This window comes from Macrotis lagotis, chromosome 4 (genome assembly GCF_037893015.1).
Source record: "Macrotis lagotis isolate mMagLag1 chromosome 4, bilby.v1.9.chrom.fasta, whole genome shotgun sequence".
Classification (NCBI taxonomy): domain Eukaryota; kingdom Metazoa; phylum Chordata; class Mammalia; order Peramelemorphia; family Peramelidae; genus Macrotis; species Macrotis lagotis.
In genome coordinates, this window is record NC_133661.1 from 78,601,258 (window position 1) to 78,614,955 (window position 13,698).

The window sequence follows — 13,698 nt, forward strand, 5'->3', positions numbered from 1 at the left end:
TCTGTCTCACTCTGTCTCTGTCTCTCTGTCTCTCTGTCTTTGTCTCTCTCTCTCTCTCTCTCTCTCTCTCTCTCTCTCTCTCTCTCTCTCTCACACACACACACACACACACACACCCCTGACTAAAAAATAAATTCTTTGCATCCTTGCACCCAATGCAAAGACTACAGTACTGAGGGCACAATGCTTTGATTTGTTTTAATGTTATTAATAGTAAGAATATCAATAGCTAGAATTTATTTAGAGTTTTAAGCTTTGCAAAACACTTTACTCATATGATCTCCCTAGATTTGATCCTGACATCAAACCTGACATCAATACCACTATTAACCCCGTTTTACATATGAGTGACTTTGCTTAGAGGTCCCACAAGTAGCATGTCTCAGGGGTTGAATTCAGACTCAGGTCTTCCTGTCTCCCAAGTCTAATGGCTCTCCACAATACTACCCTGCCTCTAATTTCTCCCTCTTTGCCTCTACCTCAGACCCCCAGACTAGAGCCTGGGCCTCCCCCTTCTTCGCTTCCATTCTGGCTCACACTGTCAGTATCTTGGGCTCCCCACCCCCTGTTCTGCGTGTGTTCTGATGGCCATCCTCCCTGCAGCCGATGCTTCTAGCATCTTCCACTATTTTCTTTCTTCTTTTTTTCTCTCATTTCCTGTTCCCTCATGTGACTCTCATGGGGAGAGGCTGGCTTTTGTTTTGGTGAAGCCTGCTGTACCTCTGGTCAAAGGTTCTGTCTTTGAGCAAGAAAAGATGGTACTTCCTCATTCAGAACCATTCTGGAGATAACAGAGGTTTAACTATGTATACTCAGTGTTTGGACAGGCTTTTTTTTTTCTTAGGTTTTTTTGCAAGGCAACGGGGTTAAGTGGCTTGCCTAAGGCCACACAGCTAGGTAATTATTAAGTGTCTGAGACCAGATTTGAACCCAGGTACTCCTGACTCCAGGGCCGGTGCTTTATCCACTGCGCCACCTAGCCACCCCTAGACAGGCTTTTAAAACTGGCCACTCTAAATGGAGTAAAGCTTCCAAATGCCTCCGGAGTATAGAATCACCCCCAAGAGATGGATCACGCAATGACTTTTTTAGACTTCAGTTTCACTTTTGACTCATTCCTTCATAAGAGTGTCTGGATGTGATTCTTCAAAGCTAGATGGTGTGGTTGACAGATGCTAGTTTAGAAATGATGACACAGGGGCTTTGTCAAATTTAAACTTTTTTATTTCTCCAAGTTTAGTGCCGTGATAAATGAATGAGGAAACTTCCTCCTCTGGTGCAGGTCAGCACCTTTGCTGTTACTCTGTCTTAGAGAGTTCATTAGCGTCCCAGGTCACCCAGCCAATGCTTTCCTGGTTTCAAGGCCAGGTCACTCCATCAAGGTCTTTCTCATTGTAAGGTCTAATAAATGCTTCTTTTGTTGGTTAGACAAGCAAGTTTTACTTGTTTGCAGTTTATCTTTAACTTATCTGAAGTCAGCTCCATAATTGGCATGATAAATGGACTTTTGTGTATGGGGGGAAGGGAAGGGGGAGTTAACATCAAGAGGTGGGGGCCCTTTCCTTCCCACAGTTTTCATTCTTTTCTGGTTATCTTTTGCTCTAAGCCCTACCCAACTATGTCATAGTTATCATTTGATGATGAAGTTTAGTTAATTGCTTTATATATACTTGGTCTTTTTTTTCTTAGAGAATGCTCTTTGGTTGGCATCAGAACACTCTGAAGTCACAGAATTGTGCATCACATTAGCACGTGAGCTCCTGGAAGGGAAAGGACTGATTTTATTCTTTTTTATTTGTTTTGTTTTGTTTTGTAGCTCGGATGCTTAGCACAGAGTCTGGTGAACAATAGCCACTTAATAAGTTTGACTGTTGACTGAATTGGTTAGTGAAGCCACAGGGTCCTTACTAAATACTAATGTCCAAGGTTCTGTATCAAAGTTGTTAAATGTTGTTGCCATTGTTACCATTGCTAAATGGTAGTCACAAAAAGATGCAGAATTAGAAATAGAAATATGAAGGCATTTAGGAGAATCTCCAAACTGGACTAATTATAATGTAATATATAATGCTTAGAATGGAACACAAATCCGTTATAAGCAACAGAGAAACATACAGAAACTTTTCATTGAATATAGAAGGAATTCTCTTTGGCTATGTTGATTTTGCTTTTTTGGCACATATGTGAAATAGATTAGATTACATGTTTATCAACTTGTTATTCTGATTCATGTAGAAAAGGAAAAAATGCATGGAAAAAATCGCAACCATTTTTCTCATTGCATCTATGGATCTTTATGAAAAAAAATTCCAATTAGAGGTCAGGAAGAGCCAGTCATGACTGAAATGCCTGAACAAATATGCACTGATATAAAGACTCACAGATTATAGATTATTATGATAAATAGATGGAATTTGGGTAGGAGGAGGGTAAGCTCTTCTTAGTACAGTATTCTCCCCTTTTAAAAATTCCTAACCTCCATGGAAAGTACAGAGTGGAAATTTCTAATTTACTGGAACTGTAATAATTTGAACTTTCAAAAAAAATTATCATATTCTATAGTCTTTAAGAAAAAGAGAGAGAGAAATTACTTTTAAAATAACTAAAGAGGGGCGGTTAGGTGGCACAGTAGAAAGAGCACCAGCCCTGGAGTCAGGAGCACCTGAGTTCAAATCCAGCCTCAGACACTTAATAATTACCTAGCTGTGTGTCCTTGGGTAAGCCACTTAACCCTACTTGCCTTGCAAAAAAATATATTAAAAAATAACTAAAGAATATGAAATACTTGGAATCTACCTGCATGACAAAAAAACTCAGAAACCTATGAATATTTCTGTGAAAGTGTTTTATAGTGGTAAAGTCAGATTTAAATAGTTGGAGAAGTATTTACTGCTTATTCTGCATAAACTATTGTTCAATGACATATCAATCAAACCATAAAAAATTGTTTCATGGAGCTAGAAAAATAATGTGTGCATATTCATTGATATCAAAGGAATCAACAAAAGAATGTGGTATGGCCAAACTAGATCTTATTTTTTAAAAAAATATTTTAAAATGATAATTATCAAAACAATATGGTACTGGCTAAGAAATAGAGTGGTGGATCAGTGGAATATATTAGGTACAAGTAATACTATAGTAAATGATCATAGTAATCAAGTATAAAAACCTAGCTTTTGGAACATTATTTGACAAAAACTTCTGAGAAAAATTGGAAAACAGTATGGCAGAAACTAGGTGTAGCCCAATTCTCACACTATATACCAAGATAATGTCAACATGGACACATGATAATTTATACATAAAGGGTGATAACTATAAGAAATTTAACTGTCAACTTTATAGATAAGGAAATAATTTAGGGCCAAAGGAGAAATAGAGAGCATTATAAAATGTGAAATAGATAAGTTTGGTTATATAAAATTTAAAAATTTTTACACAAACAAATCCAAGTTGAACCAAATTATTAGGAAAGCAGAAAACTGGGGCAAAATTTTGCAATAATTGTTTCTGATAAAAGTCTCATTTCTCAAATATATAGATAACTGAGTCAAATTTGTAAAAATACAAGTCATTCCTCAATTCACAAATGGTCAAAGGTCAGTTTTCAGACAAAGAAATCAAAGTTATCATTAAAAGTCATAAAAATAAACTCCAAAATATTATTGATTAGAGAAATGCAGTTTAAAAGAATTCTCAGGAACCACCTAATAACTCCAATCAGATTGTCTGATATTACAAAAAAAGAAAATGATCAATGTTGGAAGGGATGTAGGAAAATTGGGACCCTAAGGCATTGGTGTCTCAAAGACCTTCAAAAAAAGGGAAAAGGACTTATATGTATAAAAATATTTATAGGAGCTTTTTTTGTGGTGGCTAAGAATTGAAAAGGGATACCCATCAATTGAGGAATAATTAAACAAACAGTAGTATATGATTGTAGTGGAATATTATGGTGCTTGTTCTATAAGCAATGACAAGCAGGATGATTTCAGAAGAACCTTGAAATACTTACATGAAATGAATAGAGAGTGAAGTGAATAGAACCAGGAGAATGTTATACACAATAACAGCAATATTGTTCTATGTAGAATTGTGATCGACTTAGCTATTCTCAGCAATACAATGACCTAGGATAGTTCTAAAGGACTTAATGATAAAGCATACTACCCACTTCCAGAGGGAAAAACTGATTTCAATTTCTCTCTCTCTCTCTCTCTCTCTCTCTCTCTCTCTCTCTCTTTCTTTTTCCAAGTCTTTTTGTACAAAATGGTTAATATGGAAAATTTTTATATAATTTTATTTGTATAACCTTTATTTGATTTCTTACTGTCTCAGGGAAGGAGAAGAGGAAAGAGAGAAGGAGGAGAGGGAAAAGTTTGAAACTCAAAACTTTAAATAAAAATGTTGTTAAAAATGATTTCAAATGAATAAGTTATTTTGACTAATATAAATCCTCAAATTAACATAAAAGACATATGAAGAAAGACATTATCTGCATCCAAAATAAGAACTGATATATGGAAGTATGTATAGAATGATTTTACTTACATATATATATATATATATATATATATATATATATATATACACACACACACACATACATATTTGTGTCTAATATTAGCCAACTCTTCAAAGGGGAGATAGAAGAAAAAAAGAAATTTACATGATAATTTTATTGTATATTTGAAATGATAGCAAATTATACATAATAGATTTGCAGTTTCATGTGCAATCATCTTTTTTTATTGCACTATATGGGGGAGAAAACTATAAAGCACAGATCCAGAGCAAGAACTGATAAATAGAAGTATGTATGGAATAATTTTACATTTATATAACTATTTGTGTCTGTTGTAGCCATTTCTGGTGTGTGTGTGGGGGGGAGGAAGAAACAAAAAAATTTACATGATAATTTTGTTGTTTATTGGAAAGGAATAGCAAGTTGTGCATAGTAGATTTGCAATTTCATGTACAGTCTTTTTTTATTGTATTATGTTATGGAAATAATTGTTTTATTCCATAAATTAAAACTAATTTTTTTTAAATTGCAAAAATAGAAAAAAGAAAGAGAGGCAGCTGGCAAGAAATATATCTAGGTTAGAAATTCATTAAAAAATCAAGCAAACAAAAAATAAACCCAATATCTTCTAGGATCATTTGAATCTTTTATACTTTCTCTAAATGTAGAACTCTCATGTTGGAAATAATGATGGAACTTTGGGGCAAATGGTAACCCTTGTTGGCCTCATTTTTCTCCTGCATATAATTGAAGTTGAACTGGATCATCTCTAAACCCCTTCTGAAATCATCGGTTCGGTGGTTGGAATGATGCTTCTGACACATTAAAAATCTGATTATCATAAAGAATCAAATCACATTCAGTTGATTATATTTCATAAGGTAATAAAATTATATATTTTAGGAAGAGCTTCAACAATAAAGGTATTGGACTATGCTTTTCATTTCTCCTTACCCCATAGTTATCAAAGAAATGTAATCAGAAGACCCCAATTACTAAGTATTTCCATTAATTTATTTTAAAATATGGATTTTTTGAGGTACAATTTAGCATATTGATTTAAATTCAAACTCTTAGATCTCTTCTCTTAGGCAAATGTGGTCAAGGCCAAGAATTGAAAGATAAGAGTCTTAAATTTCATTTTTCTGAAAGCTACTTATTCACTGCATCCTACTCACTGTGAGCCTCTCAGGGAAATTGCTTTACCTGAGTTTACCCATATACAAAATCAGAATCTTAGACTTCATGCCTATCCAGCAGGTTGTTTGAGAAGGAAAGTGTTTTTCAAATAATGTCTACAAGATAAAATATAAAAATCCTCTGTTTGGTTATTACTACCTGACCTCTTCCTACCTTCCCTATCTGACGCTTTGGTCCCCTCTACACACTCCACAATCTAGTGATATTGGCCTCCTTGTTCCTGAAGCACAACTGCATCCCTTTTCATCCCTTTTCTCTTTCCTGTTCTGTCCTACACATCTCAACTTTCCCCATTGCAATATATGAGAAATCGACATAAGAAATTAAACGGGAATTTTGGAGTTTGAAGCCATGTTTCTACCTTTCTTTGTATCCTCAATTCCTATATAATGTATCCCTAATTTTTATATAATAAATACTTGGTAAATAAATGCTTGTAGACTAACTAAATTCCAAATTCTCCTTCCAGATGTAGAGATGCTTCAGTCCAGTGCATCTAACACAAAATCCACAGACACTTTTCCTATGACTACCAAAGACTCCATCATTCGCAAATTTTTGGAAGGTAAAAACTGGGTTGTAGGCAGAGGAAAGAGAGGAGAGAAACTGTAATCTAAGACTTTGCATGGGTCTGGGAGAAAGTTAGCTTTTCCTGTATAAAGTGGCATATTGTGGTTTGATTTTAGGAATATAGAAAGGACCACTTGCAAAAAACCAAACCCTAATTAAAAAAAAAACAAATAAGCTTCTCCAACCTGCTCACCATGAATCAGTCTGTTGAAGAAGGCCCTTGTTAAAATAGACACATGGAGTGAGAGGGTTAACACCTAACCTATTGTCATCCACTAACATTTGGAAGTGAGTTAGCTTGTTAGAGTAGGCACAGAGAACCACCCCCAGGAAACAGGTAATGGTGAAATGGGTAAGGTGAGATTCTTCTTATGGGTTCTGCTATGGGAAGCAGGTAACAGGTTTATTGGGGCCCTAAAAGCTGGTGTGGATCCAGAGATGTCCCCTCATAATTCTATTCAAGTATCTAATGAATGGTTCCTACTTCTCTTATAGCCTTTGAATGGCATTATCTATCTTTGAGTTTTAATAGAAAAATAACCTAGATCCCAAGGAGTAAAATGGGACTAAAATGATCCCCAAATGTGACTAAATAATTAGTGGGAAAGGAGAGGAGGAAAAGAGGTAAAGAGTGAAAATGTTAAAAAAAAAATTTCTTTCTGTGTTCATATTTGGTTCACAAATTAGTTTTAAATATTTTTTATAAATGATAGCTTTCTGCCAAGCTGATGGGGTCATTTCTTTCTTATTTCCTAGGCAACAGTGTAACAGTGACCCATTTGGAGAAACACTCTTGCTCTGCTGGTGGGGATGAAGCTCTTTATCACACAGTAGACAATGATAGTGCTTTTTCTTTGGATCTGGCCAACAGACCTCCAGTGCCTGTGCCCAGGCCAGAGACCAGTCCTCATGCCAGTCACCAACTGTCCCAAAGTGAATCATATATTGCTAAAGGTGAGACTGATGCCGTGTAATATTGCCTGAAGGAACCATTCATCTTGTGAAATTCATCCCAGGAACTGTGTTATAATTATAAATCTCAGACTATAAATTGTTAGAGAAATATAGCCTCCTTAAATGGTTCCCCAACAACTTCCAGGACAACCACATTTGATTCTACTAGTTTTAAGAGTTAGAGTAAGAGGAAATTACCAGATCTGGTCCAGGAACTTATATAGCTACATTTTATATTTTATATATAGCTATATATTAACTTTTATATTATATTTTTATTATATTATTCTATATAGCTATATATTACATTTTAATGATACTGACATTTCTTGCTAAATATCTCAACTGAAGAAGCAATTTTTTAATTTAAAAAAAGTTATTGATGCTTTTTATTGTTACATCTGTATTCTGAAGGTAGCCTTCCTAAGCTGAAAGCATCCCTTGTAACAAAGATTTTTATTTAAAGATTAAAAGGAAGCTGTTCAGCAAATCCAAAAGACACATCAGTTGTTTTTGAAAAATATATGCAGTATTTCACATTAATATTCCTCTGCTTTTAAAAAGAAGAAGGAAAGGTTCATTTTCTTAGCATTTCTCTGGAGTCCAGCTTGGACATTATAATTATATAGTGATCAGTTTCATTTATTGCACATGGTAGGTGACTAGTGAGTAGAATGCCAGACCTGAAGTCAGGAAGATGACCTTAGTTTTGGCCCTTACAACCTCTTCCCTGTATTATATTACAATGGCCTTAATTGATCTCTGCCTCAATTCTATCTCCACTCTGATTCATTCTACATACAGATGACAGATTGGATTTCCTTAAGAACAAGTGTGACCACAATACCTATTCAATGAAATCTGGTTGTTTCCTATTATTTCTAAGATAGTATTTGAACTTGAATTTGGATTTTTGACCCAAATTTAGAATTTCATTAGTTCATTTTTTCATTTGTATCTAACTCTTTTTGTCCTTCCACTTGGATTTCTGGCCTGAGGGGCTCATGTAATCTCTTTTAGCATTTTAGTACTATCCATGGGATTTCCTTGGCAAAGATCCTGGAGTGGTCTGCCATTTTCTTCTCCTGTGGATCACCCTTTGTCAGTGCTCTCCCCCATGGTCTGTCAGTCTTGGGTAACCCTGCACAGCTCCTTCTTTCATTGAGCCATGCAAGCCCCTTCTCCACAAGCCCCCCTCCCGTATAGATTAGCATCTGCTTTGTAATTTGGAGCTTCAGTTTCCTGGAGCATTGGGAGATGAAGCAATTTTTTTTTCCCTCAGGATTAAGTATATGTCTAAGGCAAAGCCTCAAATCCATGTCTTCCTAACAACAAGACAGACTCCCTTTTCACTACAAGGCAGTTGCCTCTTCTATTTGGCTTTAAAGCCCTTCACAGATTGTCCCCAGTGTACCTCATCAGCTTTATTCTGTCTACCTCCTCTTTCTATACTATACAGTCTAGCAAATTGATTGCCTTCCTGTTGTTTGCCCAGGACATCCTGTTTCCTGTCTCTGTGCTTTGGGACTGGCCACCAATAACTCTCCTTTCTCTGATCCAAAAAATGCCTAACTTCATTCAGTATTCCACTCAAATTATTCTATATGAAGCCTTTCCTGATCCCCTACATTTCTAGTGTTCTCCTTCCTTAAATGATCTTGAGTTTATTTTGTATTTATAGTGTATATATTTTTATATGATGTATTATTTCCCTACCCCCATCACCACCACAATGAAATGTAAACTGCCTGAGGGGAGAAACCCTTTCATTCTTGTCTTTGTAAACCCAGTACTTAACACAGTGCTTGTAGACATTTGATAGATGCTTGTTGATTGATTTATTGTATTTCTAGTTTCCTTAATAGAGTGGTAAGGTGAAGCTGTGTAGTTGAGTTGATGGTGTCCATTGGTCTCACATGGACAGACTAGAGATGCTAGAAGCTAGGGAAGGAAGGGTCCTGTCACAAAGCAAAGAATCTGAGGTTAACCAACAATAAATGGTCTTGTCATTAAAGTCAGTACTAACAGTTACCAAAGACCATGGTTGATATGAGTCCCAAAGGTTGGGGTTGTGCTCCTATCATCAGCATTCTAGGATTTTTAAACAATCCAGTAGAGTTCTGTCATTCATTTATTTAGCTAATTCTGTTATTTTTTCAGCCTTCACTGCCTTTTGGGATAGCGAGTCCAGTTATTTTATAACTGACATAGGACATTTTCTATCATGTCTGACTCCTATTTTAGCAAAGATTCTAGAGTGGTTTGTCATTTCTTCTCCAGTTCATTTGACAGATGAGGAACCTGAGGCAAACAGATGAGGTGACTTGCCCAGGGTCACAGTGTCTAAGTCTGAATTTGAACTCTTGCTGAGTCTAGATCTATCTGACACTGCCGCCCAGCTTCCTATATTACATTTTTAATGAGTTCTAACCAGGACCAAACTTTGAGGGATCCCCATAATTGCAGTATACTTCAATTGGATCATCATAATTTTGTTTTTTTTAATATTCACTTCGTTATTTTGCTCATTTAGTTTCCTTCTCCTCTCTGTGTGTTTCTAAATGGAGAACTAATATTTATATGTCTCTCTTTGTTGAGAAATCCCTCTATATTCTTGGTGACAATAATTGTCTCTTTCCATTGGAATCATATTCCTGTGATGAACTTACTATGGATTTTTTTAAGAGTATGGTTTTTTCCCCTTTAGGGCAAGACAATATTTTATTCCATGTGCACCCAATTTTGCAGTCATTGCAGGAGGAGGATTCTATAGAAGTTGGTACTGGCTTTTATATTATATTCTTTATTTTTTAGTGTTTTCAGAAAAAAATCAAGAGCGGCCTGGAAATTTGTATATTTCTTCTGAGTTTATGAGAAAAGGTAAAAAAGAAATTCTTTCCTTGATTGGTATTTTGTCTGTTTAAAAATTTATTATTGATATTTTATTTTATTTTTCCAATTATATGTTATGAAAGTTTTTCAACATTTATCCACATATGTATGTATAAGTTACACAGTTTTCTTCCACCCTCCCTTCCCATCCCCCTCTCCTCTGTGGCAAATGGTCTAGTGAACATTGTTACTTTTTTTTTTAAATAAAGTGGGGATGGGAGAAAGAGTATTTGCTGTTGTTGTTGGTGTTGTTTTTAAAATTTGTTTCCAGGCTTAAATTTAGTCTGTTTTCTATTTGCTTCTCAATTATTCTCACAGAAGGCACTTAACATTCTTCAAATGACTGAAGTGATAAGATGAATTTTGTTGAAAATCAGGGTTAGTCTGAATATGGAAACCATGTCATAATCACATTCTTCTGTAGGTGATAGATTTTGATCTCAAGAGTCACTAGAATAGGCTATGTAGGTTGGGAAGAGAAGGCAGAATAGAATAAAAATCACCTTGAAGACTCATCTTTGATTGAGTAGGATCTCCTCTACCTGTTATTTTAGACTAGATTTTGATCCCATAGTTTTCTTTCATTTTTTTTTTGGCAAGACAGTGAGGTTAAGTGACTTGCCCAAGGTCACACAGTTAGGTAATTATTAAGTGTCTGAGGTTGTATTTGAACTCCGGTCCTCCTGACTCCAGTGCTCTATCCACTGCGCCACCTAGCTCCCCTGATCCATAGTTTTCTAGGAGATTATGGTTTAAAAGGGTCTGTTGGTTACTTAGATCTACACTCTATGGCTCTTATTTTGAGGGTTTCCAAACTTCCTAAAAGATCAATCTCATCACAAGCCATATTGTCTCATGATTTGTTTTTCATTCAGAAAACACTGAATACTCATTCTGGAATTTTTTCCCATTTTAAAAATTCTGAATTTAATAGATATCAATTGAATAAGTCATTCTATATACATTAAGGAACAGAGAAGGTTATCCAAAAAAACTATACTTTCCATCATGTACTTATTTTTCAAATATATAATAAATTGGGCTTGTAAATTTAAAAGCTGTCCCACTTGTCTGTATTCCCTTCTATTTTCTTCTGTGCATTTCAAAAACATGTTTTAATGTATCTCTTTTTTTTCTTTCTTTCTTTTTTCTTTTTTGGTAACCTTATTTCTAGTTTCCCTTTCTCTCTACCCACCTCACTCCTCCCAAACTGAGAAGAAAGACAAACAAAACCTTTGTAGCAAAGATTTGTTTCATTCTTCAATTTGAGTCTGTCTCTTCTCAATTGGAGATGGGTAATATGCTTTTACTCATTGGTTCTCTGGAATCCTATCAGCCATTGCATTGATCAGAGTCTTTTAAAGATGTTTTGTCTTTATAATCTTTTTTACATCCTATAGATTGTTCTTCTGGCTCTGCTTACTTCACTTCATATCAGTCTTGCCAGGTTTCTCTCAAATCCATTTATCATTTCTTATGGCATAATAATATTCCATGGCATTCTTGACAGGTGCCCCATTACCTTTCATTTCTTTTCTATAACTTGAAAAGCGGCTAGAAACATTTCTGTACATAGGAGTTTTTTTCATCTTTCTTGGAGTTCTTTGGAGCCAAAGGGCATAGACAGTTTAGTGACTGGGGTATGTTGTGAAAAGAGTGGAAGGAAGATATATAGATAAGATGCTATATATATATATATATATATATACATATATATATGATGTATAGTTAAGATCTTATATATATATATGATATATAGATAAGTCCTAACTCAATATTCTTAAAGTAATTTATGTCAGATTGTCTGTAGACTTTTGTTCCCCTTCTTTACCCCATTTTACATAAATTCATAGGATCTCAGATTTAGAATTGGAAGGGATTTTCGAGTTCATCTAGCCAATCCCCTTATTTTCTATTGGCAGGGATGCTACAACACCACTTTTTGATCTTTTCCAGTCTCTCAGAATCATTCTCTTGAAAGCTCTTTGAGGGTAGGGATGTATGTGCTTTGGCCTTTTTGTGTCTCCAGGACTTAGCACATAGTAGATGCTTAATACATGTTTGTTGATTGAAAGCTGCCTGCTTTGCCCTGCCAGATGCGTTTTTGTGATGTTAGCCCAATTTTATCTCTTTTCAGAGTCACTGGTCAGGCCATGGAGGGACAGACCCCAGTCCAGCATCTATGATCCATTCGCTGGCATGAAGACTCCCGGTCAGAGACAGCTCATCACCTTACAGGAACAAGTGAAACTGGGCATCGTTAACGTGGATGAGGCTGTCCTTCACTTCAAGGAGTGGCAGCTGAATCAGAAGAAGAGGTCGGAGTCTTTTCGCTTTCAGCAGGTATCTCTGCTTTTCACATGTTTGCCCTGAGCAGAGCTAAAGCATCCTGGGTGGAGAGCCACTAGCAGCTGTCCTGTGGCCTGCCTTGTTGCTGGGGCAGGCAGAAGAAGGGTCCAGCGCAGAGGGCTGACTAGAGCCCTCTGCCTCTGGCACCTCCCAGCAAGGTCAGAAAGTAAAGGAGAAATTCCTCTGCTGTCCGGCCTGAGCCTACTCTCTGTGACTCGGTTTGGGAAGCTGTCTTCACACGTAGTCAATGGGCTGTGACTTTGTCTCTTGGTTCAGAGCACTGATTGAATGAAAAAGTAGAAATACTATTGGCCAAGTGCTGTTCTAAGGAAATGGTGTAGCATGGAGGATGATCATGGATAAAATAGTCATAATAGCTAGCATTCATAGACTAGGCAGCTGCTATCTCATTTGAGATCCTGGGAGGTAGGTGCTGTGGCTATCCCCATTTAACAGTAGAGGAAACTGAAGCAGGCAGCCATAAAGTGACTTGCCTAAAGTCACACAGCTTAGTAAGCCATGAAGCTGGATTTGAACTTGGTCCAGCACTAGGGTGCCACCTGGTGGCCCAGTTATCATCATTCAGAATGAGTAGTAAGTGCAAGTGATAAGACTTAATTTTGTATTCAGAAGTCTTGCAAATTATAAAAACTATAAAAACTGTATGTTGGAAATTGGGTAGCAGGGAGAATATTAAAAAGCAAGACATCCCCTGCCTTCAAGGAGTTTACATTCTAATGAAGGAGATAATATTTACAGGGGAGCGGTACCTCAAAACTATTTATGTTCTATTTTGGTTTTGTCAACTCAAATCAGATGACTTTTTTTTTTAGTTTTTACAAGGAAGTGGAGTTAAGTGACTTATTCAAGGTCACACAACTACGTAATTGACTCCAGGGCTGGTGCTCTGTCCATCGAGCCACCTAGCTGCCCCCCAGATGACATTTTACAGGACAGAACAAGCAGCTCAGTTAGGAGCTCAAGGTTGATGAAGATATAGTGAGAGCTATAGTAAGAGAAATGTTCTAAATTAGTTCATGAGGAGCCCTTAGAATGTATTGGCACAAGCTTGGACTTGCAGTCAGAAAATAGGAACTTAGAGCTTTTAAAGTCTTCGTAATTTGAAAGACTTAGGAATACAAACTTAAATCCTTGCCAACTACAACTTGTTGGAGTAGTTAGGTGGTGCAGTGGAAAGAGTGTAG

The 13,698-nt window shown here is 36.2% G+C and overlaps 1 protein-coding gene across 5 annotated transcripts in view; it reads left to right on the forward strand.

The window, feature by feature from the left end:
* PIK3AP1 (phosphoinositide-3-kinase adaptor protein 1) overlaps positions 1–13,698 on the forward strand; it is a 130,153-nt gene that overhangs the window by 91,094 nt on the left and 25,361 nt on the right. For 4 of the 5 annotated variants that reach the window (XM_074233242.1, XM_074233241.1, XM_074233244.1 and 1 more), the window contains 4 exons: positions 6,198–6,293; positions 7,055–7,252; positions 10,067–10,132; positions 12,282–12,487. In XM_074233242.1, the coding sequence (XP_074089343.1) occupies positions 6,198–6,293; positions 7,055–7,252; positions 10,067–10,132; positions 12,282–12,487 (566 nt within the window). The remainder of the gene's footprint in view (positions 1–6,197; positions 6,294–7,054; positions 7,253–10,066; positions 10,133–12,281; positions 12,488–13,698) is intronic. The other variant, XM_074233243.1, reaches the window with a different exon arrangement.